Source organism: Plectropomus leopardus, chromosome 19 (assembly GCF_026936395.1).
Source record: "Plectropomus leopardus strain MGB_pleo_1.0 chromosome 19, ASM2693639v1, whole genome shotgun sequence".
NCBI classification, from domain to species: domain Eukaryota; kingdom Metazoa; phylum Chordata; class Actinopteri; order Perciformes; family Serranidae; genus Plectropomus; species Plectropomus leopardus.
In genome coordinates this window covers 17,886,117-17,909,820 of record NC_142194.1, presented here as the reverse complement: position 1 = coordinate 17,909,820, position 23,704 = coordinate 17,886,117, and the positions used below count along the sequence as shown (strand labels likewise).

Genomic DNA, 23,704 nt, shown 5'->3' with positions numbered 1-23,704 from the left:
ATCACATTTCCCTCATGTCAAGTATAAAAAAAATGGAATTACTGCCTTGTGGCTGTATAACTCCATGAACCAGTCAAGTTGTAGTTAAAGTTTACATCCATGTCTGTCAAGTCTTATATGTAACCATGAGAGTTGAAAAAGCTTCAAATATGGATGTTGCTGGAAAGAAGGTACAGATTCTAAAACATGGATGCTTCAAACAAATCTTTAACCCCACGGAACATAAGATCTATACAGCAGTATCACGGTGGGCACCCAAGATTGTGTGTCACCAATTGAGTCACCAATCTAGTCAGCATCTCCCGTTCTGTTCTTCAGTTGTGACATGGAAAAATAGCCAGAAAAGTGGGTTTGTTTTTTTTTTAGAAAATTATGATGCATTGTGAAGTCGACCTGGGACTTTTGGATGTAAAATGTCATTACATCGTCATTCTATTCTTTTCTATTCTAAATATTTCTGTGAAATTTTGTGACGTAGTGTGTTCATTCTTTAGTCATGGCAAAACATTATCTGAGGTCACTGTGACCTTGGATTAACAACTTCTTATCAGTTTATCCTCAAGTCAAAGTGGATGTTTGAGCCAAATTTAAAGAAATTGCCTCAAGGTGATCTTAAGAAGCCACGTTAAGGAGAATGAGACGGATGCAAGGCCACAGTGACCTTTTACCACCAAAATGTAATCAGTTCATCATTGAGTCCTAGTGGATGCTTGTGTCAAATTTGAGGAAATTCCATCGAGGTGTTCTTGAGATATTGCGCTCATGAGAACAGGAAGAACATACTAAAGGCCAACCAGAAAACTGCTGTTGTTGGTGCAGAGGTGTAAAAATAATGTCCTACAATACTTTGAAGTTGTAAAAACATTTTGTTTTCAATCAGTTGGTGTAAATAATGATTAAATTAACAATTCATACTTACCATATCCAGATGTGACCGTTCCATCGACAGTCCTCTCGCCTAAAGCTTCTGTGGCAATGAGCAGCTTCTCCTTCAGTTTGCTAATGTCGCAGTCAGCCTTTGCTTTCACAATACTGAGCTCTGTATAGATGTCCTTATATTTGTCTGTGGCATATTTCTTGTCCTGTTGACATAATAACAAATGATGCTGCCTCTCAGTTTTTCTAGACAAGACATTTAGAAATTACAGGTGGCTGCATGCCTTCAGTGGACTGTTCTCATTACATTAAGACTGGTTTTGCTTACCCTTAAAGCAGACTGCAGTTCATCTTTCAAAGAGTGGATTTCCTGTTTAAGATACTGTATCTCTGATTCTTTAATTCGTAGCAACACCTGCAATACGGATTGAAACACCATGAGATTTAATATCAAATCCTCGGTGTGTGTACGTGTATTGTTTGCTTACACATACCTCCAGCTCATACACATCTTTGCCCTGGGTAAGTGGTGATAGTGCGGTCTCACCGCTGAAACAGGAGCGCATCCGAGTGATCTCAGCAGTCAGTCGATTATTTAATTCCTGTTGGACAGAATAAAATTATGTTTTAATCTCCAGACAAATAATGTTTTTGTATGCACATGTGGATGTATGTGTATTCAAACCTGGTTATGAGCGTTGAGCTCCTGGTTCTCTCTCTGACACTGCCTGAGGGCCTGCCTCTCGGCCTCCAGTGCCTGGGCCAGGTGAGCGTTCTCCAGACATTTCTGAGAGTACTGCTCTGACAGCACCTCCAGTTCTCTCTGGATGGACTGTAGCTCCTCCCTGCAGTCAGATTAACACAATATCGCAACAAATATTCATCTGATGTCAACCAGCGGAGAATTGAGTGGATTCCTCACATGATTCGATGTTGATTTTTCAAAACGCATTGTAAAAAGTTGCTTTAGTTTATCAAACACTGACAAGCTGACAAGAATAAGTACTTATACTTGTCACCACTGCAACACAGAGTTCACACACTATATGGAATCTCTGGCCGTCCATATAAGCTGTACTATAATGTGACGTTTTCTTAACCCCAGGACTCATAGTTAAAACCTGAATAGCATTTTCAGGGTTTGACTGTCAAGCTTTACCTCTGCATGCTCTGATCTTTAAATGTTTTAAGATCAAAGAAAAACATGAAATGAACATGTTGCTGTTTAGAGAAAATACGGTGCTTCTCATTCACAAAGTTTCATGTTCTTGTTAAAAATACCTACTCGAATTGTGAACGAAGCTCATCAATGTCGGAGTTCATTCCACTCAGTTGGGAACGATGGGTCTTCTCCAGTTCCTCCTTGTGAGCATTCTTCATTGCTTCAATAGCTACATTTAAGATAGATCACACACATTTTATTACTGTATATAGGTCTTTTTTTTAAGTATAGCAATTGTGGGTAATACAGTTATATTTACCAGCAATTGTGGCAGCAGTCTCCTCAGCCAATAGTCTCTCTCGTTCTTCCATTAGTTTGGAAATCTCCCTCTGATGCTGCCTCTGGATGTCTTGTATTACCTTCTGGTGAGTTTCTTCCATTGCTGCAAATCCACGTTCACATGTGGCCTAGGGAAACAAAGGATCACCAATCTGTTATCAAGAAACTCACTTTGCTCTTACCATCTATATTCTAACGTGTGACTAATGGTACAGTACAATATCTATCAATAGTTTACTAGGCTACATGGTGTATCATGCAAAATCAGTGATAGAAGCCATGCAAGCTTATTATGATCTGAAGTTTTGCCGTGTTAGTAAGAGAGCAAGCAGTTAAGCTCTATTCCAGAAGAGCTGCACTTGTTATTTATAGACCTCAACTCCTTCTATTATTGAATGTGGGAAATGGTATGCCTGTTAATGCCCAAATGAAGACCACTGACACACAATGTCGGTGTTAAGTGAGGCTCTGCAGTTTTTTGTACATCAGTATTGCCTGGAATTCCTTTATTTTTGAGGTTGAGTAACCAAAACCAAGAACCACAGAATAACCAGCAGAAGGCAGTTTATTTTGACATAAAACTAAATATTGGATGAAGTGACATTTTGACCAGAATGTTGCTTGATGCAATTCATCCAACAGCTGATTAGAGATCATTGAAAACCATAAATCTGGTGGCACTAGTGGATGATTCAGGGCACCACCAGTCATTAAGATTCATCACCTGGAAGCCCTGAATGTCTTTGTGGTATTTTGTGCAAGTTTTGGTAATGATGATACTTTAGACTTGCCATTGGCTGTATAACAAAAGCCAGGACCACCAATCATCAACTAGTTGTCGAGATATTTCAGTAAGAACCAAAATGGTGGATGAACAGACTGACCTTACCATTCCTTGAACCTTAGCATGGCTCTAGGGATGCAAGCAAACTGATGTAATCAAGGTTTTGACCTTGATAAATTTACAAATAATCTCAAATCACACCATTTCCCAACTCCAAATCTTCTTGTGCATATAAATAGACTGATGAACAAAAGCAGCAGGTTATTTAGCGATCTTGCTACTTATCTAGTACTCTCACTTATTAAAAAATCTCTAAAGTAAAATGAAAGAGCAAAAACCTTAAGACTTTCAAAGTCTCTCTGGTATTTCTCTCTCAGGCTGGCCACATCTCCTTCTAGGTGTTTGTTCTCCAGTTCGTCTCTCATGGTGCTCATCTGAGCCTCCAGCTCCTGGATCCGGTCCTTCAGAATCACCATGGAGTCCACCTCTGACATGATCTGTGCTTCCTCCCCCTTCCCCTGCTCCTCCTCTTCCATTGGTGTAGCAGCCTCATTGCAAGGAGGCAAGTTGGAGACCTCAGGACCTTTTTTGTCCTGTTGGTGCTTTTGGATACATTGAATGTTTTCCACAAACTGGGATTGTAACTTTTCAATCTCCTGCTTGTGGATTTGCTGGAGCTCACAGATCCGCTGTTCAAACTGCTCTTCCAGTTTCCTCACATGACCCTCATGCCGCTCCTCCATGGTGTCCATGTCCACCAGCAGCACCTCTAGCTTTCGTTGGCTGTCTGCCGTTGTCTCCATGAGGGCCAGCTCTGTTGAAGCACGGCCTTTCTCTGCTCGGCTTAGCTCTTGCTTGTGCTTCTGCATCAACTCTTCAGTCTCCTTCTGGAAATTCTCCTCCAGGAGAGACAGTTTCTCCTGCTGCTGGGAGAGCTGGTTCACACGCTTGCTGATCTCACTCTTAAGTGTATTGTTCTCTTTTTGAAGACTGGACAACGTTTGCGTGAAGTTCAGGCGCTCATCCTCTAGGGATGCTTCATATTTCTCTTGGATTGCACTGACATTGCGGGCATGTTGCTGGACGAGAGCATCCATGTTCTGACCTGTCTGTTTACACCAGCCCAAGTCTTGTTCATGCATGGCTCGTAACCTGCATGCCACATAAGCCACTTGAGCCTGGATCAAGGCTTCACGCATACAGAGAGAGGTACTTGTGAAATTATGTGACGTTTGGTGCCCCAGCAGAGCATGGATCATTTTAGCCAGTCCAGGATGGTTTCCACCGCTTTCTATCTCTTGAGCATACTTATGGAGGACTGCTGCTTGTCTTTGAAGCTCATTAGCCAAATTGTCGTGTGCATTTTGCAGTGATTCCATGCAGTCGATACCACAAGAGGGCATTTCTCTAGCCAAGTGTCTGTCTACAATTTCCTCAGCCAAGCCTTTAGCCTCTTCCATTTCAATCTGCTCCATGTAGGGAGCAAGTTCCGGGGGGCGAATGTCTGCCAACTTTTGTTTACTGAACCCAAAGTTATTTTTGACTTCTTTTATTACATTTTTCAAATCAGGCCTTTTGGAAGCTTCAATAATTGCTTTCAGAGCCATTTCCCTTTGATGCAGGTTATCATGGGCTTCGGTTAGCTCCCTTTTCAGTATTGTGAATTTCTCTTCATAGCAAAGTTTGAGGTTTTGAATAGAGTAAGCCAGCTCTGCTTTAATGAATGTGTTAAAAATAACTGTGGCATCCACATCTACATCATCTGAAACACTGCCCCCTTTGGATTTAGCAACATCCGTCTCAGCTTTCTCCAACTCTTTCCAGAATGCGCTCTCTAACATCAACTTCCTGGTCAAGACATCAGCATAAACTATAGCCAAGCAATCTTTGTCACCGCTTCTAACGTTCTCCATGTCTTCCCATATCTCTGTGAGAGACTGTAGGAGGTCAGACTTTGAAGTCTGTAATAACAAAGCCATCTTGTTCAAAACGACCGCCTCAAACGCTAAAGTTTTGGCAAAGAGGTGCAAAGCTTCTTTGTCTAGGGTCTCTGGGGGTTGATTTTGATGGACAGCTAGTGATTGCTCTTCCAGTGCCTTTTGTCCCTGTCGGATGTAAATTGATGCATCAAACAAGTCTTTCTCTATCTCTGACAGTGAGTGCAGCTGTGAATCAGTGGTATCATGAGAGCCACTGAGGATAGTCCTGACTTTCTCTCGACTATTTTCCACACATGCCAGGGCCTTGGCATAATGCTTATTGGCAGTACTACTCTGTGTCTCACTTCCACAACTAAACTCCTTATCAGAGTTAGGCTTCATTTCTGTCATCTTTAGGTCAATCCTGGACATGTCTTCTGCTTGGACGGATCGTGGCTCTTCTAGATTCTGTGTGAGGTTTCTTAGTTTATCCTCGGTGGCTAACAGTTTAGTCTCTAGGGCATGTATGATAGAGATAAACTTCTCTGGGTCACTGCTGTGAGAAAGGGTGACATCAGAGGAGATGTTTCCTTCACTTTGATGAATGTCTTCATGTATATCCTGGTTATTTTTCTGTCTTGTGTCTGCAAAGGTATTGCTCTCATGGCTAGTGTCGACGCCCTCTAGATTTATGTATTTTTGGCACTGAATATTGGAAAAACGTATCCTTGGTCTCTTAGCTTGAGAGTCCTTATCATCTGGGGAGCTCTCTGTCTTGGATGTATTGTCATAGGAAAGTAAGAGTTCTGCTGATAAGGAGGCCGATGTTTTAAGCCTGGCATTCTTGCTCTGTTCTGGGATTTGCTGCCTTTCCATGCGTAGGTCTGCATAGCCCAGCTGCAGGGCATTGAGATGCTGCTCTAGCTCTGCTATGCGGTCCTCTGCAACCACAAGCTTAGCTTGCAGATCCTTTTCAGCACTACAGGGCTCAACCTTATCTAAGAGACTTTGACTCATTTGACAAAGAAGCTCCTCTTTAGCTTGCAACTTTTGTTCCGTTTCCTCCAAGCTGTTGCCAAGTGCAGCCATTTTAACAAGGGCCTCTTTCAAGTCCTCTTCCTTGCGTTCCACCAACCTCTCATACATCTCTTTAGTCTGCCTGATCTCCTCCTCTTTGTCCCTAAGGAACTGGCTCATTTTCTGAAACTCTTGGGTAGCCCTCTCATATGAGTGCTCAAGGCTGTAGTAATCAGCCTCTTCCGTTTCCAGACGACTGCGGAGCTTATTCACCTCACGGTCTGCTTCTGAAATCTGGTTAAGAAGCTCCTGACAGCGGCAAGTGAGATGGCCTTTCTCCTCTTCTAGCCTACGCACACTCTCCCTCAGTGACTCTACCATGTCAGTCCTCTGGGCCAGCTCCTCTTGCAACTTTAGCATTTCCTCCCTGCATTCCTTTCCTCCAGCAGCCTGCCTCCCTCTTAACAGTGCCTCAACCTGCTGCTCTGCCTCCAGCAGTCGGTTCTCCATCTCCATCTTTGCAGTTTCAGCCTCAGCTAACCTTCTACACAGATTCTGTCTTTCCCTCTCGTGACTCTCTTGCATGCTATTTTGCTCCTGCCTCAGGCGCTCCTCCTTCAGCGCCTGACCCTCTTCAGTTGCACTTAGTCGAGCAGTCACCTCTTGCAACCTCTCCTGCAGCCTTTGTATCTCTCTCATGTGGTCTCGTTGCAGGGCCTGCTGGCGCTCTAGGTGCCTAAGGGCCTGGTTTCTCTCTAAGAGGCTTGCCTCAACTTCACGGAGTCTATCTTCACTGTCTTTAAGCTGGGCTCTTAGTGTGGCCTCACTGCGGCCATATTCCTCTTCTTGTTCCTTTGAGCGCTCCTGCTCTAGCTTGAGCTCATTACGCATTCTGGCCACGGCCTGTTCACTGGCCAAAATTTCAGCCATCGCAGATGCTAGTTTATCTTGCAGAGCCTGAATGCCAGCCTCATGGTGGCCTACAGCATCCTGGGCTTCTGTGTAGCTCCTCTTTAGTGACCGAATCTGCTGCTGAGCAAGGTCCTGTTTGCGCTTTTGGGCCTCCAACTCGCCCTGCAAATCTTGGTTGAGCTTGTGCAGGCGTTGCCATGGCACTCTGTGCGGTGAGGAGGAAGGGGGTGTTGCACTCTTGAAAAAGATTGATGAGACAGTTTCATTAATGACATCACCCTACTTCCCCTACCCTATACGGAGAACCACATCTCGGGGGTAACCAGGAAAATAAGTTTTCTCCTTCCTTGATATCAATCTCTTTCTTGAGCAAGTTTTTTCCCCAAGCTTCCACTGTGCTTTTTCAGAGATGACTTGGAAATCAAAAGATGTAAATGAATACCCCCCCTCCCACCAACGCCCACAAAAAAAGGAGAAAAAAAAAAAAGATGGGTCACTAAAATACTGATTGAGGGAAAAAGACATACTGATTAACTTTTGCAAACTAAATATGATGGGATAAAAAAAAAAAACATACATTCACTCTGTGATAAGTTCATGGTATCACTTAAAACTGCACAATGTAAAAAAAAAAAAAAAAAGCAATTAGTTAAAGTATGCCACACCAAAAAGCATGCAGAAATAAAGCTTGGAAAGGGCACACATACAAAGCATGAATGAACAAAGAGAAAAAGCACAGCGCAAGGCCTCTTGATCAAGTTTCTTACCTTAAGCATATCAGATCAAATCAATTATTTTCCCAGGAGATGTGAAACTCCGTAAAAACAGTTAGTGAAAACGCATGCTAAGAACACCACAACCATGCGTATCAGTTTCAGAGAATAAGCACCCACACCTGTTAGTAGAATTTTATACAAGTTACAGTAGCCACACATAAATCTGATCTATCACGAGTCAGCAGCCTGTGTAACAAAAATGTAATCTACACAAAATTAACATTTACTGCACCAAGTTTGACCAGTTCATACTGTCTTGCAAACCTTGACACTATTTTAAAAATCTTTACGCACAAGAGTTTTTCATTAAAATTCATGTTGGAATGCTATTTGCATGGGTTGTCAATTTTAAAACCCATACTAATCCTGCATGATGGACGGTGAGAGTAATACCTGCAGCACATAGCCTTCTCTGGCACTTTGTTCCCTCCCTAGTGCGTCTTCCAACTGCTCTTTCAAATCGTTGTTTTGTTTCTGTAGTCGGTCCAGCTCCTGCTGCTTCTGACCCAACTGAAGAAAGATAGAAAGAGGGGAAATAATGAATGAATAGCACATAATGCTCTGGTAACATACATTCACTGAACAAAAATTTAAACTCAAGAGTCTTGTTTTTGGCTCCCATTTTTCACAGATTTAAGTTTGAGATCTAACACTTATGTATTTTCCTCGTATTTTGGTCGCAAATTTATCCAGCCCAAATGTTAAAATTCATGTATGCGAGCAATTCTCCTTTTCCAAGATAATCCATCCACCTGACAGATGTGGCATATCAAGATAATGATTCAGCAGCATCATTATTACACAGATGTGGCCTGGCAAGAGTCACAATAAATGCCCCCACACACCATGCCACAGATGTTGCAAGTTTTGACGGGGCCTGCTTCATCTGCGTGCTTGTCATCGTCACCAGGGTCTTGACCTGACTTCAGTTTGTTGTTGTAGCTGACTTCAGTGGGCCATTGCTCACCTTCAATGGCGTCAGGTATTGTGGAAAAGTGTTCTATTCACAGATGAATAGCGTTGTGAACAGAGTGTCCCATAGTGGCAACAGAGTTATGGTATGGGCTGGCATATTGCGGCATGAAAATGCACGTCTCCATGTTGCAAGAATCTATGCACAATTCCTGGAAGCTGACAACATCCACATTCATGCATGGCCTGCATACTCACCAGATGTTTCACCCACTGAGCTTGTTTGGGATGTTCTGGATCAGCATGTACGACAGCGTGTTCCAATTCCTGCCAATATCAAGTAACTCCACACAGCCACGGAGGAGGAGTGGGAAAATATTCCACAAACCTGATCAACTCTATAGGAACGAGATGCGTTGCACTATATGAGGCAAATGGCATTCACACCAGATACTGACTGATTCTTTGGGGTATCTGTGATATAGATACATGATAATATCAGTATGTCATCAGTATCAGCAGATAACTGCTTAAAATGAAAATATTGGCATCGGCCCAAATGAACATTTCTGCCAATATGACAGGCCGATAAAATGACACTTTAAATATGCGTCTTTAATTAGTCTAACTAGGGCAAATTTGCCCTGGTTTTGGTTTCAATAATAATTTGTTGCATAAGAATACGGCATGTTTTACATGTAGCATAAGTTCAATAAGCCTTCTTGTTTTGCCCAGTGAATGAGTACATTTTGAAAAGCATAGCATTTTATGCTTGCTCACAATAAGAGTAGGCAAAATATGTTAATTTCACTACAGGAGAGACTTGATGTTCTCTGCAATTAGGTGAAAAATAAACATGCGTGCATATATTGGCAATTGGCCTAAGTGAGTTTGATAATATTGGCATATCAGATATCTTGATATGCTAAACCTGTCAGGTGGCTGGATTGTAATGGAAAAGGAGAAGTGCTCACTAATACGGATTTTAACAAATTTGCGGCCAAAACTTGACAGAAATAAATGTGTTTTGTGCACAGAAAGTCTGAAATCTTGAACTTTAACCTGTAAAGAATGGGAGCAAAAAAAAGTATGTTTACATTTTTCATTCATCTATGATCACACTGACCAAACGCACCTCTTTGTCTAGCAGTGCAGCAAGCTCATGTGCAGGTAACCTGTCAGAGTTTCCAGCACCTGTGCTAATGGGCACCTGCTTCTCTTCCCTTAACGGTGTTGTCTCCACCTGATGCCACCGCTGCTCAATCTCTTCTTGGACATCTGAGTTTCTGTTGTCTTTCTTATCTTCACTAGTAGGATGTACAGCTGCAGGGTGGTCTACATCCATCTTTCCTTGCTCTTGGCAATCAGGTTTTGATGGCTCTACCGGTGGTGTAGTATTTAACATGGAGGTCATGGTGACAGTAACAGTATTTGGCAAATGGGTTGCACTGGTTGTGCCATGAGGGACACCCCTCCTAACATTCTCCTTTTCTGCTTCTGCTCTGGTAGAAGGTGGGTGAGCACCTGACACGGACGAGGTAGAGATAGGAGAGGACGCTAATGAGGAAGGGGAAGAGGAGGCGGAGCAATATGAGGAAGATGTGGAGAATGATGAGCTGAGGTCTACTGTGTCTGCCCGTTCCTTCATGGGCTTTCCTGTCTGTTCCATTTTGAACTCAGACCAGTCATAAGTCTTGGAGCGACCCTCTCGTCTGCGCTCACGAACACGGCTCTTGCGGGGCTCGGAGGGAGGGGCAGAGGTGTTACTGCCTGCTGTCTGTCTGTGGATATCAGACTTGGGGGCCTCAGGACTGGGGCTTTGCTCAAGGGTGGCCTGTGAACACGGCTCCAACATCACATGTGGTTTTATCTTCTCCTCAGGGAGGGATCTGAATGAACACAAATAAGGAGAAAAGATACATAAGACGGCTTTAAAAGATAACAATGATTAATTTTAACATTTACGTTAGCTCGGTCTACAATACTACATAAAGCTTTGCTGGACAAACAATCGATACATTGATGGCAGAGCAGCAGAATTTAATTGTGCATTAAAGCATGACAATCAGTGAAATGTATCAAAGCATCAGCATCAAAATGCTTCTATGGCACACTTATAAGGCTGGAAGCAGCTTTGATCTGCAGTAATCCTGGTGCCAGATGACTGCTCTTGGCTGCTGTATTAATGCTATTTTTAAACAGTGGCAGCCTAAAGCTGTAGCTGGTAACTATTTAAAAAATAATGTCATATTTGCCGCAACTGACACTATATCCAGACTGCATGAAATGAAAAGTCCATGAAAAAAATGATGTTCCTCTGCATCCTCATAGTGGTCCTGATGGCATTTCTAAGAATCTGCTGCAAGAAAACAACCAATCAGAGTCAAGGAGTTTCTAACACAGCTGTTAATCATGCCAATCACAGCTCCTAAACTGCAGTAAAACTGTCAAACTATTCAGCGCAGTAAAAATATGAATCAAAATTCTATTACTACATTGCCTATTTCTCACCTCAAATGTTTTCAGAAGCATATTTTAGCAGTAAAATGAAAAAGTCTGTGAAGTGGCTGCAATGCTGAAAATAATCGAACCAAAACGAAGCACCGCCCACTGGCCTGAGCAAACGTCCTCATTGTACAGCTAAACAGCGCACTCAAGTATGTCTCTAAAAAAACTGGAGATGAGAAATAGGTAGTGCAGTTACAGAATCTTTATTCATATCTGATAAGCTCTGTCAAGTTTGACAATTTGACTGCAGTTCACAAGCAGTGATTGACAGTTGGTTGGAGACTTCACTGCTCTGATTAGTTGTTTTTCTTCAGCCAAGATTGATTCTAGCAAATGCCCTTAGAAGCACCTCTAGAAGGAAGAACATGATTTTTTTCACAGACTGTGTGTCTCATGTACTACTGTCTGCATACAGTGACCGTTTCAGCAAATATGACAAAAAGTTATATTTTATAACAGTTTCAAACTGCATCTTTAATGCAAAGAATGTGTTTGATTGGCACTTGTCGTGTTAAGGGGCGCATTACGTATTATGTTTAAAAAGTGACCTGACAGAGGAATCTATTTTCACCAAGATGTGTAAAGGTGTCAGGATGGGAAAGTGAGAAGGGACAGGGCTCAAGAATGAGAAAGAGGTGTCTGTGAGGCGTCTTTGGAGAAATACCAAAAATATCACACATTCTCTTCTTGGAGAGAGCTGCCTAGGTGACACACAGGCAGAGAGTGCGACTCAGTAAAAGCGGGTCAGAGCGTGCATACAGTATCATGTGTGATGAGCCATCTGAAAGGTGATACTCGGCTTTGAAAATAATTCAAAAATAAATGTTTACGCAGTTTAAAAAAAAAAACTTGTTTAAACTTGTTTTGGAACAGTTACAGGGGAAAAAAACCTTTATTATCCCAGCTCCCCTCGACATTCTGTGATCATTTCCAAAAGTCACTGAGTGGACAGTCACACTATAGTGATCATTAAAATCACTCTCTGCTGTTGATCCACAGAGGTTCACATAGATTATTCTAGTATGTTGATGTGATTGCAGTGTGTGTCTCTACAGCGGCACAACTGACAGGGAGACATTACTCAACAATCACATGACATAGGGTGGGACGACAGACACGCTGGGGCTGACATTGCTGAGCAATTACATCACTGTTTGAGGAGGGGGGAGATATTCAACACACAAGCACTCCAACCTGGGCTTCAGAACGGATAGTTTCAGAGAGATGTTTTTCCTGGAAGCAGGTTGAAAATACCGGTTGAAGGAGGAAGAAAAAGAAGGAAAGAGAGGGTGAGGAGGAGAGAGGGGTTAAAATAAAATAAGTGAGAAAAGCGGTTGTTATATCTGCCAGTGGTTGACGTGTTAATCCTCTCTGGGTATTACCGGGTGACATCAGGGGCGATAGTGGGTCGCACATTCTTCATGATGGCCTGAATCCAGTTGCGACGGATTCCAGAGGTCATGGCTGACAGCGTGCACGCTCCCTCTTTACACTGGAAACAGAAAGGCATTCACGGTTTTGACTGACAGGGATGAGACAACATGTCGATTAAAATGCCTTTTTGACACTTCAAAAAACAGAGCACATGTTTTGGAACAAGTCTAAAATAGATGATGTGCAGCAGTGGAATTGCCTAGACAATGCAAGGCTTTTCCTGTTTCAGAGGGCAGACTTGTTGCTCTACTTTTACTGACTATAACCTACAGTGGCCAAGATTTAATGTACAAACTGAATATCCAAAACCACTTTGCAATTTTGATAAACACAAGTGGATTTAGCGGAAATCACAAATGCAAAAGCCGACTACTATTGATGGTGGACTATTATTACACACGCGGAAGGGGAAAGTTCCTGCCCATTGTGATTGTTGGAAAATAGCAACATTATTCACTGTCTATTATGTGTTTGTTGTCCTTCTGTAACTTCCTTAAAAAACTGCATTTGTAAGAGTAGCTTTAATGCAGAATACTTCTGATTCTAAGGAGTACATTTTGACAGAAAAAAAGTCATCTTTGTTACAATCAGCGTCCTCTCGAATGCTTTCCATAGTCAGGATAGCTGCCAGCTCCTCACTCAGGATGCAGTTTTATCAGCAGTAGACTAATAGTTAAAAAGAAAAAAAACTGTGAATTAAGGAAACACATCCTTGGCCTTGATTCACCTCTTCTTTAATTTGCTGTGCTGTCGAACCACACCAAGCTCACGCTTAAAAGCTTGCTTAAAAGCAGAACAGGAAAGCATCACTGAAACAAAGCTGAAGAGGATGTATTTTTAGGCTGTCGCTACACCCACAACTACAACACCATGTCAAATAGTAACACAAGAAGTAATAGAGGATTTTTCTGTTCAATGTGCGATGCATTAAACTTGACTGTGCAATCAACTCGATATACCACTCTCTTAGGTTTGATTTGTTAGATTTAGTCCTCTATGATGCTCCCGCTGCTCCCCTTTTGCCACAAAGTAACAGCAAAATGCCAAAACCAGTTACAAAAAACCTTACACCATTTATTTTATGTGGAAAACAATGTGTTGCTGTTGTTGCCCTGGCGACCCACTACACTAGACCCTTCAGGGCTGTTGCTGTGTCACAAATTTAGGAAGCTTGAGTGCAGTTTAGGATGGGTGCTTCACACACAACTGCTTTCATACTATAACACTGGATGAGATATTTTAATCATTTATGTGCTGTTTGGGGATTTTTACAAATACAATAAATGTTAATAGTCTCTGGCATTAAAAATGAGTTGTGGCAGATGCAACACTTCATACATACAATTACACAACATTTAGCCTGTCTTCTTAATGCCCAAGATTTCAAAAGATGTCAAATTTTAGAGAACTGCTATGAGCAGTAGAAATCTCCCTTTAAACCGAGGTATCCTACAATCGATGGCAAGTACATTAAATCTTAGATACAGTGACCTCTAGTGGAAGTAAAGTGAATTTTCCAAGAGCACAGTTATTTATTTAAGTCGGTGTGTCAAGCTCACTTTACTTCATGCAGCCCAAACTGATCTCAAATAGCTACGACTATTATGACCACAATCATTACATAATTACACATAAATAACAACACCTCCCAATTTTCCTCTTTCTTGTGTAAAGAAGTACATTCTGAAAACATTCATGCCAACAGCCTGAGAGTACAAAGAAAAGTAAGTGCTACCTCGGTTTTTCTACATCTAGCAAGTCTATTGCTTGCTGTCAATACATGTTCATTTTTTACACACGTCTTGACTCCTGTGTAGTAATGCTGTCATCACCACAATCACCTTTAAAAACCATTTATAAATCAAAAGTTGTGGCTGTGACTCAGCAATAGGGTGCCTCCAATATTGTTTGAAAATAGAAGTCTAATACAGATTATTTTATTTTTAATATTTTATTTCAATATTATTATTTTTTAATATCTTTCAATATGACCACAAAGTATATATTTTTTTCAGAGAACTGAAACCTGACACCTCTTAGCCTTCACAAGTGCATCAATATTAGGAATGCAAAGTCATCCAGTGGGCCACATTGGACCCTTTGGCTGCTGGATCTGGCCCGTGGCCTGCGTTTCTGACACCCCTGCATTAAAGTCTCTTAAGACACAATAATGGGATTTAAGTAACCAGGTATTTTATTCCACTGCTTTAACTGTAATGACAGATTAACAGCCCCTCCCAGTCTGACCACGAGCAGAGGGAGCAGACATAAATACTGGAGTTATTAATTTCTCGACACCAAACCCATGCTTATCTCAGCCAAAGAGACAACGATCCCCTCGACTTCTCTATTTCTGACTTCCTCCAGAGAAAATAGCTCGGGAAGCTGCTTCGATCAAATGTAAACAAAAGAAATGACCTTGTAGCTACCTCTCGCCTTATACAAGATTATCATGGCAAGTTGAAATCTATATGTAGCGAGAACAAAACCCACACTGGCATCGAATGGATAACGATGCATTGCAACTATATGCGTCTGGTAAGTATTTTGCCAGCAACAAGTGCTAAAAATGTTTAATGGCCAAAGGATTATATGACTAAAGTATTCTCTCATCGGGTTCAAAGCAGGATCCACAGAACTGCAAAACTGTTGTACAATAAAGGTTTCAAAACCTGAGTGTTATTGAGCTAATGTGGACAAGGACGAGGCTTTTGAATGCAAGAGGTGAGGTAAACATATTGTGCAGGATGAGGGGGACATGGGTTCAGAGAGACAAGCAGGGCTGGCAACGGTCGAAGCGGATTTAGACCACCATGATGTCAGCCCCTCACGGAGAGATGACAAGTCAAGTGACATCCGTCATGACAGACAAAGAATCATTTCAGAAAGACAAAACCTGATACCCAAAGTTGCCACACATGCTGTCTGAGGCTGTTTATAGACTGTCAGGAGACAGCAAAGCTTGTGTGTAGACAACGAATTTCATCTTCACTAGTGACAAATGACACAAGACAATCGATGACATGAAGACTCACCAGGATTTGGAAACCATAATTCCTCTGGACCGGGAACTCTTTGACATCATAACATGTGGAGAGGTCAATCTCACCATCCAGTTCTGAAGCCTAAGGACAAAAGTCAAAAAACAAACAAACAAACAAACAACAACACAAAATTTAATTGCATATGTGTTCAAATTAGCTGTCAAAATCACTCATTCTCCTTCAGACATTTCTTACCTCCTCAGCTATCGAGTCCTTGTAGTACCTCAAACTCTGATCTGTCAGGACAAACCAGTGTTTCTTCCACTAAAGAGAAAAAACATTAATTGGATTTCACCAGCCTGCTATGAGAATACGATCTTATTCAGTAGACGCAGATGTCATTTAATCCTATTAATAAAAGCAAATTACCATTCCATCTTCGTACAGCTTTGTCATCCATCCTTTTTTAAAGTTCAGCAGATCTGGCTGCAATTAAGACAGATGAGAGTGATGCCATATTATGTGATGTAATGAGATTAATTTATTGAAAAGCAATAACAAGAAAATTAGGTACAACTTAATAACAGCTTTCAATTGTTGTTTCAAATGTCAAACATTCATAGAGAAAAAGCGTGAAACCAAGTAAAATCATATTTTGCTGAAACATTTTGTGATGATTTGTTTCTGTATTAGAAGTTGTCACTACGCAAGCATCAGCAATGCTGATTAAATCAGAATATATAATTGACATTTCACTAACTATTGCATTTGTGTGCATTTGTTTACATTTAGGCCACTACCTCAGCTCAAGAAGTATAAATGCAGCTATGTGGCTTCAGCTAAAGAGACTGACTGGCGGGAGCTGGACTTTCCCTGTGAAACACAAACTCTGCTGCACATTGAAACCAAACTCAAGTCTGTTTATAGACTCTAAAGTAAATCATTCGTCACAAAGCTAGCCACTGCTCACTCAACAATACCTTGTTTTTGTTGAGCTTCATCAGGTGTGGTGTCACCGTCTGGCAGAGTGTCATTCTGATGGCTAACTGCCTTCACTTCATATGTTGACAATCTGTTTCTTTCGGTTTGTCCCGGGGACATACACACACGACTGCGGCTGCTTCTGTGCTGGCTATTTATAACCATCAGTAGCGGTGGCGGCAGTGATGTGTACATGAATGTGCGCGTGTGTGTTTGAGTGGGCGGGGGTTCTAGCAGCTGCAGCTCGGCCTGAGAGACCAACCACACGCTGACCGGATAGCCCCCGCAGCGCTGCACAGACCTCAGATCAGTAGCACTGTGTCAGACTGGTAGGAGTCAGACGTCAGGAAGATACGAGTGCAACCTTTGGGAACTTCAGGGCTACTCTAATCTCACTTGTGAAGACTGAAGAAAAGGAGCGCTAATTCAACACTTTGAACCCTGGGTGGATATCAGTTTTCTTGTGATGCGTTCAGACACCTTTCACAAGCATTTAAAACCTTTAAAATCCTAAGAAAATTGGCAAGATCGAATTCCAAAACATAGAAAAAAGGCAATGAGCATCTTGGCAAGAAATGTCCAGCAGATTGCAAGAAATTAGCAAAAGGTGACAAGAAAAATAACAAAAAGAGACAGAGAAAACTACAGTTATATTTATTAGAATAATATCTTCAAAATGTTGTTGAGATGTATTATTTTTATATAATAATAATCATCATTATTATTAGTAGTGGTAGTAGTAGAAGTAGTAGCATTAGTATTTTAGCACTTTTCTATCCTTATTTTTGTTTTTTACATTTTTTTTTTTTTTTTTTTTTAAAAATTTTCAGTGGAAAAAAAAATAAATTTGACTAGTTTTTTGCTTTTTGGGTCACTTGTAAAGTTGCTGATTGCCTTCTTCGTATGCTCCTCAAAGGAATCGAGCCAACTTGTTCATGTTTCAGAGGGTTAATTTTGTATATGTGGCTGCATGTAGCATGGTAGTGGTATTTGGTTGCATGCGTAATTTAAGTTTAATTATGAATGCTGACTTTATGGCTGACCAGTGCATTCTGTCATTCTCCTGAGAAGTGCCCATTACAAAGAAAGTTGGTTTATGTGGTGCAGAGGGAGAAAAACCAAACAAAAAAACAAACTACCACAGCACCATAAGGGTTCAATCTTTGCTGCAGTACTTATGTAAGCACTCAATTGTACATGATTGTCTGATCCCAAATCCCGCCCCCTTTAGTTACTATTGCTAGGCTGGACAAACTTGACAAAAAGAGACATGCCAATATGCCAGTTTAGCCAGGTGCCGCAGTGTGTATTGAATAATTTCTGGGCACTGATAGCGGACAACAACGACTACAGTAAACTATAATAATCCAAATAATCCAAATAATATAATCCAAATAAATAACATCCAAAGTTACTTCAGCCTGCATGTAGCCTTGCAGAGATAATACGAACAAAGGAGGAGTAGTCTTGATCTTTCCTGGCTAACAATAATTTGTGTAATCTTTAAAAAACTGTCTGCAACCACCCTATCAGTTCATTTCCAAAGCTAGAGTTAGCTAACATTTTGCTTACATTAGCTGACTTAAGATGTGAACACACACAATGTAATGTGTCCCTTGAGGATTGTGACAGTCCCTCAACCACATCTTTCAACCATCCTAAAAATCTGGTTTTCATTCATCACAAATTATAGAAAAGGAGGAAAAGCATAGACTTGTAAATTGTTTTGTCCATAAGTCGTGAACCAAAAACAAAACAACAATTCTAAAAAGTTTTGTTGTTTTTTTGGGTTTTTTTTAACTTTTGCAAAGCAATGCACCTTGGTTTTGTTTTTTTTTTTGGTTATAACTTACCGACAGAACAAATTATGTCTAAACTCTCTTTCTTTTCTTGGTCAAACATGTCCTTGGATCCAAATAGCACCTGTTTTCGATACCTACAGAAGCACTCCTCAACCAACCTATTTTACAGATGAGACTCGCGCATAGCATATCTAGCTAAGTATGACAGGGAAATGGAAACTTGACCTGGGTTCTGCTGGGTTTTTTTTTGACAAATAGAGCAACCTATTCAGAATGACCTTCCCATAGAAACTGATCTATTGGAGCGAACTAATACCACTACAAAGGTAGATAAAAGTAGAGTAGCTCATTCTGCCAGCTAGGACATATCAGAATGTGCTACCTTTGTAAATGTGATTTAAAGTATAGATATGTCCTCTGGGATGTTTTTTTCTCTTATAAAAGCACAGTGCACATGGGCACATAGTGTTGGTAAGTCGTTTTGGGTGACAGGTCTATCACATCACCAGGTACCAAGCACTCTTAACTGTTACTGGTGCACTGAGCAAAAGGGGCGGGATTTAGGAATGGTACTTGGCATGTTTAATGGTTGGGAAGGTGATGAGGGCCTTTTGTCTGCATCTTGAATCATAAAGCCATTTAATGGGACCTTGAAATCATTTTGTACTCTGCTGGTTATGGCCCCTGTACCCTTCACAAGTACTGTCAGTACTCACAGTCATTGAGGACTCCGTGACTCTGCGGTCCAGTGACTTGGCTCTTCTTAAATTGGCAAAAGTGGAGCTGGACACATCAGGGACTGAACGGTCCTTTCCTGCATCCAGTGACATCTCCTAACAATATTTAATTAAAATTAGAAATTAGAAGTTGTCCCTGATGAAGGTAAGGAGATTTCAGCGAATTCTTACACATTTTTTGGTTTAGTTGTTCAGGATTAATAAATACAATAGCATACATGTTTGTTCGCCAGATAGCGTCTCTCGCTGCGGCCTTGTCTCATGGTGTTATCAGAGGGCTCATTGGAGCTGCTTGTGTCCATGCGCTCTACGGGCTGACCCTCCTCAAATCGGCCAATGATTTGAGAACGCCTAAGAGACACAAAAGGACCAGCTATTCAAAGAAGCACTTTATATACAGTACATATCTCAATAAACATAAAAGTCTTGTCTGACAATGAGTTGTATATCTCAATCATGACATTTTCAGCATATCATCCTAAAATGGTGGCAGAAACAGCATAAAAACAAGACCAATGCATGATATGAAAGCAAATTTGAGCCAAAATCAATGTCCGCAATGGATACAAGTAGTTTCAGTTTGTCTTTGGACATTTTTCTAGACTCAAAGTCCCTGTCATAGACAACAATGTGCAAGGTAGAGATCATATCCCCAAAGAGAACAATCCAGAGACATGTCAAAGAACAAGATTAGGTGTTATATGATGAGATTAAACCTTAAAAGAAAAGGAAAATGACTAGGATGGTGGATTAAAACGATGCAGAAGTAGCAGCAATGGCAACACAGTCTGTGTTACCTTAAGGCTCTGCACTTGTTAATGTGTGTGTGTGTGTGTGTGTGTGTGTGTGTGTGTGTGTGTAGTGTGCATGTGTATGTATGAGAAAGAAGAGATCAAAGTGTATGTAAACCCACCACAAGTACCAACCACCAGTATGTTTGAGTATGGATTGTATGTACAGTAAATCAAGTAATTATGAAACAGTGTGTGTGCTCCAAGGCAGTGCAGAGATGAAATGACAGAAAGCAGGAATCAGCGGTGACCAGCGGGGAACAGCATTGGGACAGGGGTGGAAGGGTTGGTTGAGCATTAGCGCTGAGAAGCTCTGTTCAGTAGCCCCTGGAAAAGATTGAAACGACAAAACAAACTAGCAAAAGTAGCAAAGGGCAAAAGGTAGAGATCAGTAGAAAAGAAAACGTGCATTTCAATCTCCAAATCATTAATGGCAAACCAGCTCAGGGAGACCAGCAGTATTAAAAGATGTTTAAGATATAAGAGTGCCTCAAGGACATCAGCCACAGGGTGGTGCTAAAAAACTAACATGCTGAGTGCTTTAAGCAATGCATGAGCTTCACATAATAGATTACTTGGCATGGTTTCTATATGTTTTAAGGCTATGCCAAGGGCTAACAACCAGTGGCTCATTAATGATTATCATCATTTTTGGCTGCCGTTATAATCACAAGTAAATCTGCGTGCGTGTTTCTGCAACTTAAAATGTGTCTGTAGAATCTTGTGCCGAGCATGACACTTATCCATAACCTCTTACCTTCGCTCCTCCCCAAAGAGCCGAGCCACCTCCTCTCTGCCAGGGCTCCGTGTTCGGGTCCTCAGGTCTTGCCGCTTTTTCTCTGAGCGGAAGGCTTCACGGTAACTCAGTCTGCGAGCCCGTGGCACATCAGACAGCGCTGCGTACTCCCTGCCGGGCCGGCCAACTCTGCCTCCTCCACCACTGACACTACCGGTGCTCCCTCCACCACCGCTGCGCCCCTCCCAGATGGGTGTACTCCCGCTGGGTTCGGAGTCCAGCGAGCTCTGGGAGGAGCTGATGGTGGAGTAGCTGGGGGAAACAAGGGCGCCTGGAGAAGGGAAAGGATCTTGGGAGGGTTGGTAAGGGGAAATTTGGGAGTCAGGCTCAGAGTTGTACCTGGGACTGAGAGCTCCTAAAGAGGAGGAAGATGCTGAAGAGGACAGGGGCAGATGCTGGGGTGGCTGGGAGTGCGGTGCAGACTGTGGAGAAGGCTCTGACTTGGTCTTCTCCAGGGAGAAGTAACCACTCTCCACTCGTACCTTGCGTCCAGTGCTCATGGTGCCGCCGTCTGAAACAAGGACACAATGCCACTTACATGACACCCACAACAGTCTGTATATAGGGCTAAATACAGCAACGTACATTAGATATCGGTTAAGACGCTATTTCCCCAAACAGTTAAGGCTGTTGGGTATGTGCCTGAAGAAGCTTATGGTTAAAGTATTTCACTGATATAAATCCTTACATAAAACTACTCTGTCTCTGCAGTAGAAAGATGCAAAAAGTTTTGAAATTGACGTTTCATGACTAAAGAAAAGGGTGCTTTTATTGGGGATCTGCATGTTGTTATCTTAGTCCTCACCGTCTTGAGTAGTGATAGTGGATTCTGGTTGGCTCTGGCCCAGCTGGCTGAGACAGGAAGCACTGCGGCTACAGGGGATGGTGGCCCTGCTCCAGCGGCTCTCCTCCTGCCACAAAGTGGCACGGCTCATTGGGACGCGCTCAGCGCTGGCGATGCTGCTGGGCAGGCAAGGGATGCTTCCTCCGCTGCTGCTGGTCACTGTCACCTTGGCCGGGCCGGGCTCCTGCATGAGGGTTTGGGTTGGAAGGAGTGGATGGGAAGAGGAAATGACATAATGGGAGGTAAGGTCACAGAGAGACTACAAAAAGGAGTACGAGAAGGAAAGAGATTGAAGATTAATTAAGTACTGGAATTTAAATGTAAAAAGTCAAATAAAGGAAATATAATTTATACTTTCAGGAATCAATGTTTATAAATTTTATGATACATTTTCTAAAATACTCAGAATTATGTTTTCATTTGTGTAGAATCATCTGGAACTATGGATTGCTGTGTTTTCGTTTGCTTAAAATGAGCTCTTCATATCTTCCACCGGAGGGACAAACCAAACACTAGCTCTAAAGGGGGCTTTACATGTTACCTGAAGGCCACCGTAGGCTCTACAAGCTGGAAGAGGGGTGAGGGGAATTCAGTTTATTGTTAGCTGCAACTTCACAGCTAGATGCCACTAAATCCTTCACACTGGCCCTTTAAACCCTTTTTTGTTGATGTACACATGCTCCATTGTCACATGGAAAACAGAACAAGATTGACAGCTTGACAATGAACAAAGATTTACTTCATGGCAAACACACCTGTATTATTGAGGCATTAAGAGGAAAAAAAACAACAGAAAAATACATACTGCAGAAATGGAATATAATAGGGTAGATTTTGCATAAGAAAACAATCATCTGATTAATACAAAGAGCAAACTAAATTAAACACTCATTACTGTTGTGCTTAAAGTTTGATGTCACCAGAACATATTGGAAACACTTTCGGTAATCGGAAGACACGAGTAGGGAAGCACCGATCTGATACAGATATCAGAATGTGGATGATACTGACTGAAGAGCTGATCAGGTTTTAGTGATAATGGGGCAGATCAGGTCAGTTCTTTGTTTTTGTATGATTACATGTGCATGTTCTACAAAATGCATCAGTAGACTGCATATTTTAGGGAGCTAATTACAACAAACATGTCGGCTGGAGGTATTTTAAATTTTTAATCTGTATTCATTTGTTACATTTTGTTTTACAAAGTTAGGAAAGCAATTTTACTTCCGCACAGTGAGGTGTACAGCTTATTAATATAACACTGGTATTAGATTGGTGCTCTGGATGAGGCAATATCCAAAGCCCACAAATCTGTATCGGGACTGAAAAAGTCAAATCGGTGCATCCCTACTTGCAAGATCATTTGAATTCATAAGAGGAGAAAGCAAGATTTCAAAAGCAAAGCAACCCTGAGACAACTTTTCAGCCAGCCTACTTGAATCACCCACAACATGCCGTAGCACCAAGAATCACTCTTTCAGTATGGGAAAAAGAAGCAAAAAGCATGTCTTTTTTATTTACACCTTCACCTGGATTGATCGGAATTATAATAAAAATCATTACTAGGGCTGGGATTTCAAAGCAACTAAGGGTGAAGCAGAAAAGTGTGGCCAAGCTGAACTCACTGGGTGTCCATTCATGTCTTCAGTGGAAAAACACTGGCTTGCAGTTTCTCCACCCTGCCAATCACAAAAAGCCTTTGATGTTAATGCTTGCTATGCAGTGCTGATTTATAATCAGTACAGGTAGACCCAAAAATCTGTCTCTCTGGTTTTTATAGTTTCTGTATTATTTGAACTATGGTGTTTAGTTTTGTTTCTATTAGGGCCAAATTCATGCAAATTTATGACATAAAGCACTATTATAAGCATTCTGAGCCAACACAAGAATCTGAAAGAAAAACTTTCAAGTTACAACATAAGACATGAGTAAGTTTCCTGTCATATACTTATTATACTCAAGGTCAGGTGCTTGAATTTAGGAGCACCACCCAGAAGGCAAACATTTTACAGTGCTCAAGTATTTACAACAGTTTCCTGCATATATCTCCAGTAACTGTAATCAAAGTGGAAGGAGGTTAGTTTTGAGGTGAGAAGGTGAGACTTAACACAACTGTGGATATTTATCTGT

General features: G+C 41.5%; 1 protein-coding gene across 6 annotated transcripts in view; it reads right to left on the bottom strand.

Annotated features, from left to right (window-relative positions):
- The window catches only part of mpripa (myosin phosphatase Rho interacting protein a), a 62,986-nt gene that overhangs the window by 3,583 nt on the left and 35,699 nt on the right, over positions 1-23,704 (bottom strand). For 2 of the 6 annotated variants that reach the window (XR_015774905.1, XM_088069588.1), the window contains exons 6-23: positions 21,536-21,833; positions 20,692-21,241; positions 19,362-19,494; positions 19,123-19,239; positions 16,053-16,109; positions 15,879-15,947; positions 15,675-15,764; positions 12,588-12,697; positions 12,400-12,438; positions 9,833-10,586; positions 8,179-8,295; positions 3,500-7,246; positions 2,358-2,505; positions 2,162-2,267; positions 1,562-1,721; positions 1,371-1,478; positions 1,205-1,291; positions 920-1,082 (exon numbers count right to left, since the gene is read on the bottom strand). Coding sequence is in view for 5 of the 6 variants with exons in the window: in XM_088069588.1 (XP_087925714.1) it covers positions 920-1,082; positions 1,205-1,291; positions 1,371-1,478; positions 1,562-1,721; positions 2,162-2,267; positions 2,358-2,505; positions 3,500-7,246; positions 8,179-8,295; positions 9,833-10,586; positions 12,400-12,438; positions 12,588-12,697; positions 15,675-15,764; positions 15,879-15,947; positions 16,053-16,109; positions 19,123-19,239; positions 19,362-19,494; positions 20,692-21,241; positions 21,536-21,833 (6,853 nt within the window). In the remaining variant the exon portion in view is untranslated. Of the gene's footprint in view, positions 1-919; positions 1,083-1,204; positions 1,292-1,370; positions 1,479-1,561; positions 1,722-2,161; positions 2,268-2,357; positions 2,506-3,499; positions 7,247-8,178; positions 8,296-9,832; positions 10,587-12,399; positions 12,439-12,587; positions 12,698-15,674; positions 15,765-15,878; positions 15,948-16,052; positions 16,110-19,122; positions 19,240-19,361; positions 19,495-20,691; positions 21,242-21,535; positions 21,834-23,199; positions 23,254-23,704 lie in introns of all 6 variants that reach the window. The other 4 variants (XM_042507979.2, XM_088069590.1, XM_042507982.2 and 1 more) reach the window with 4 other exon arrangements.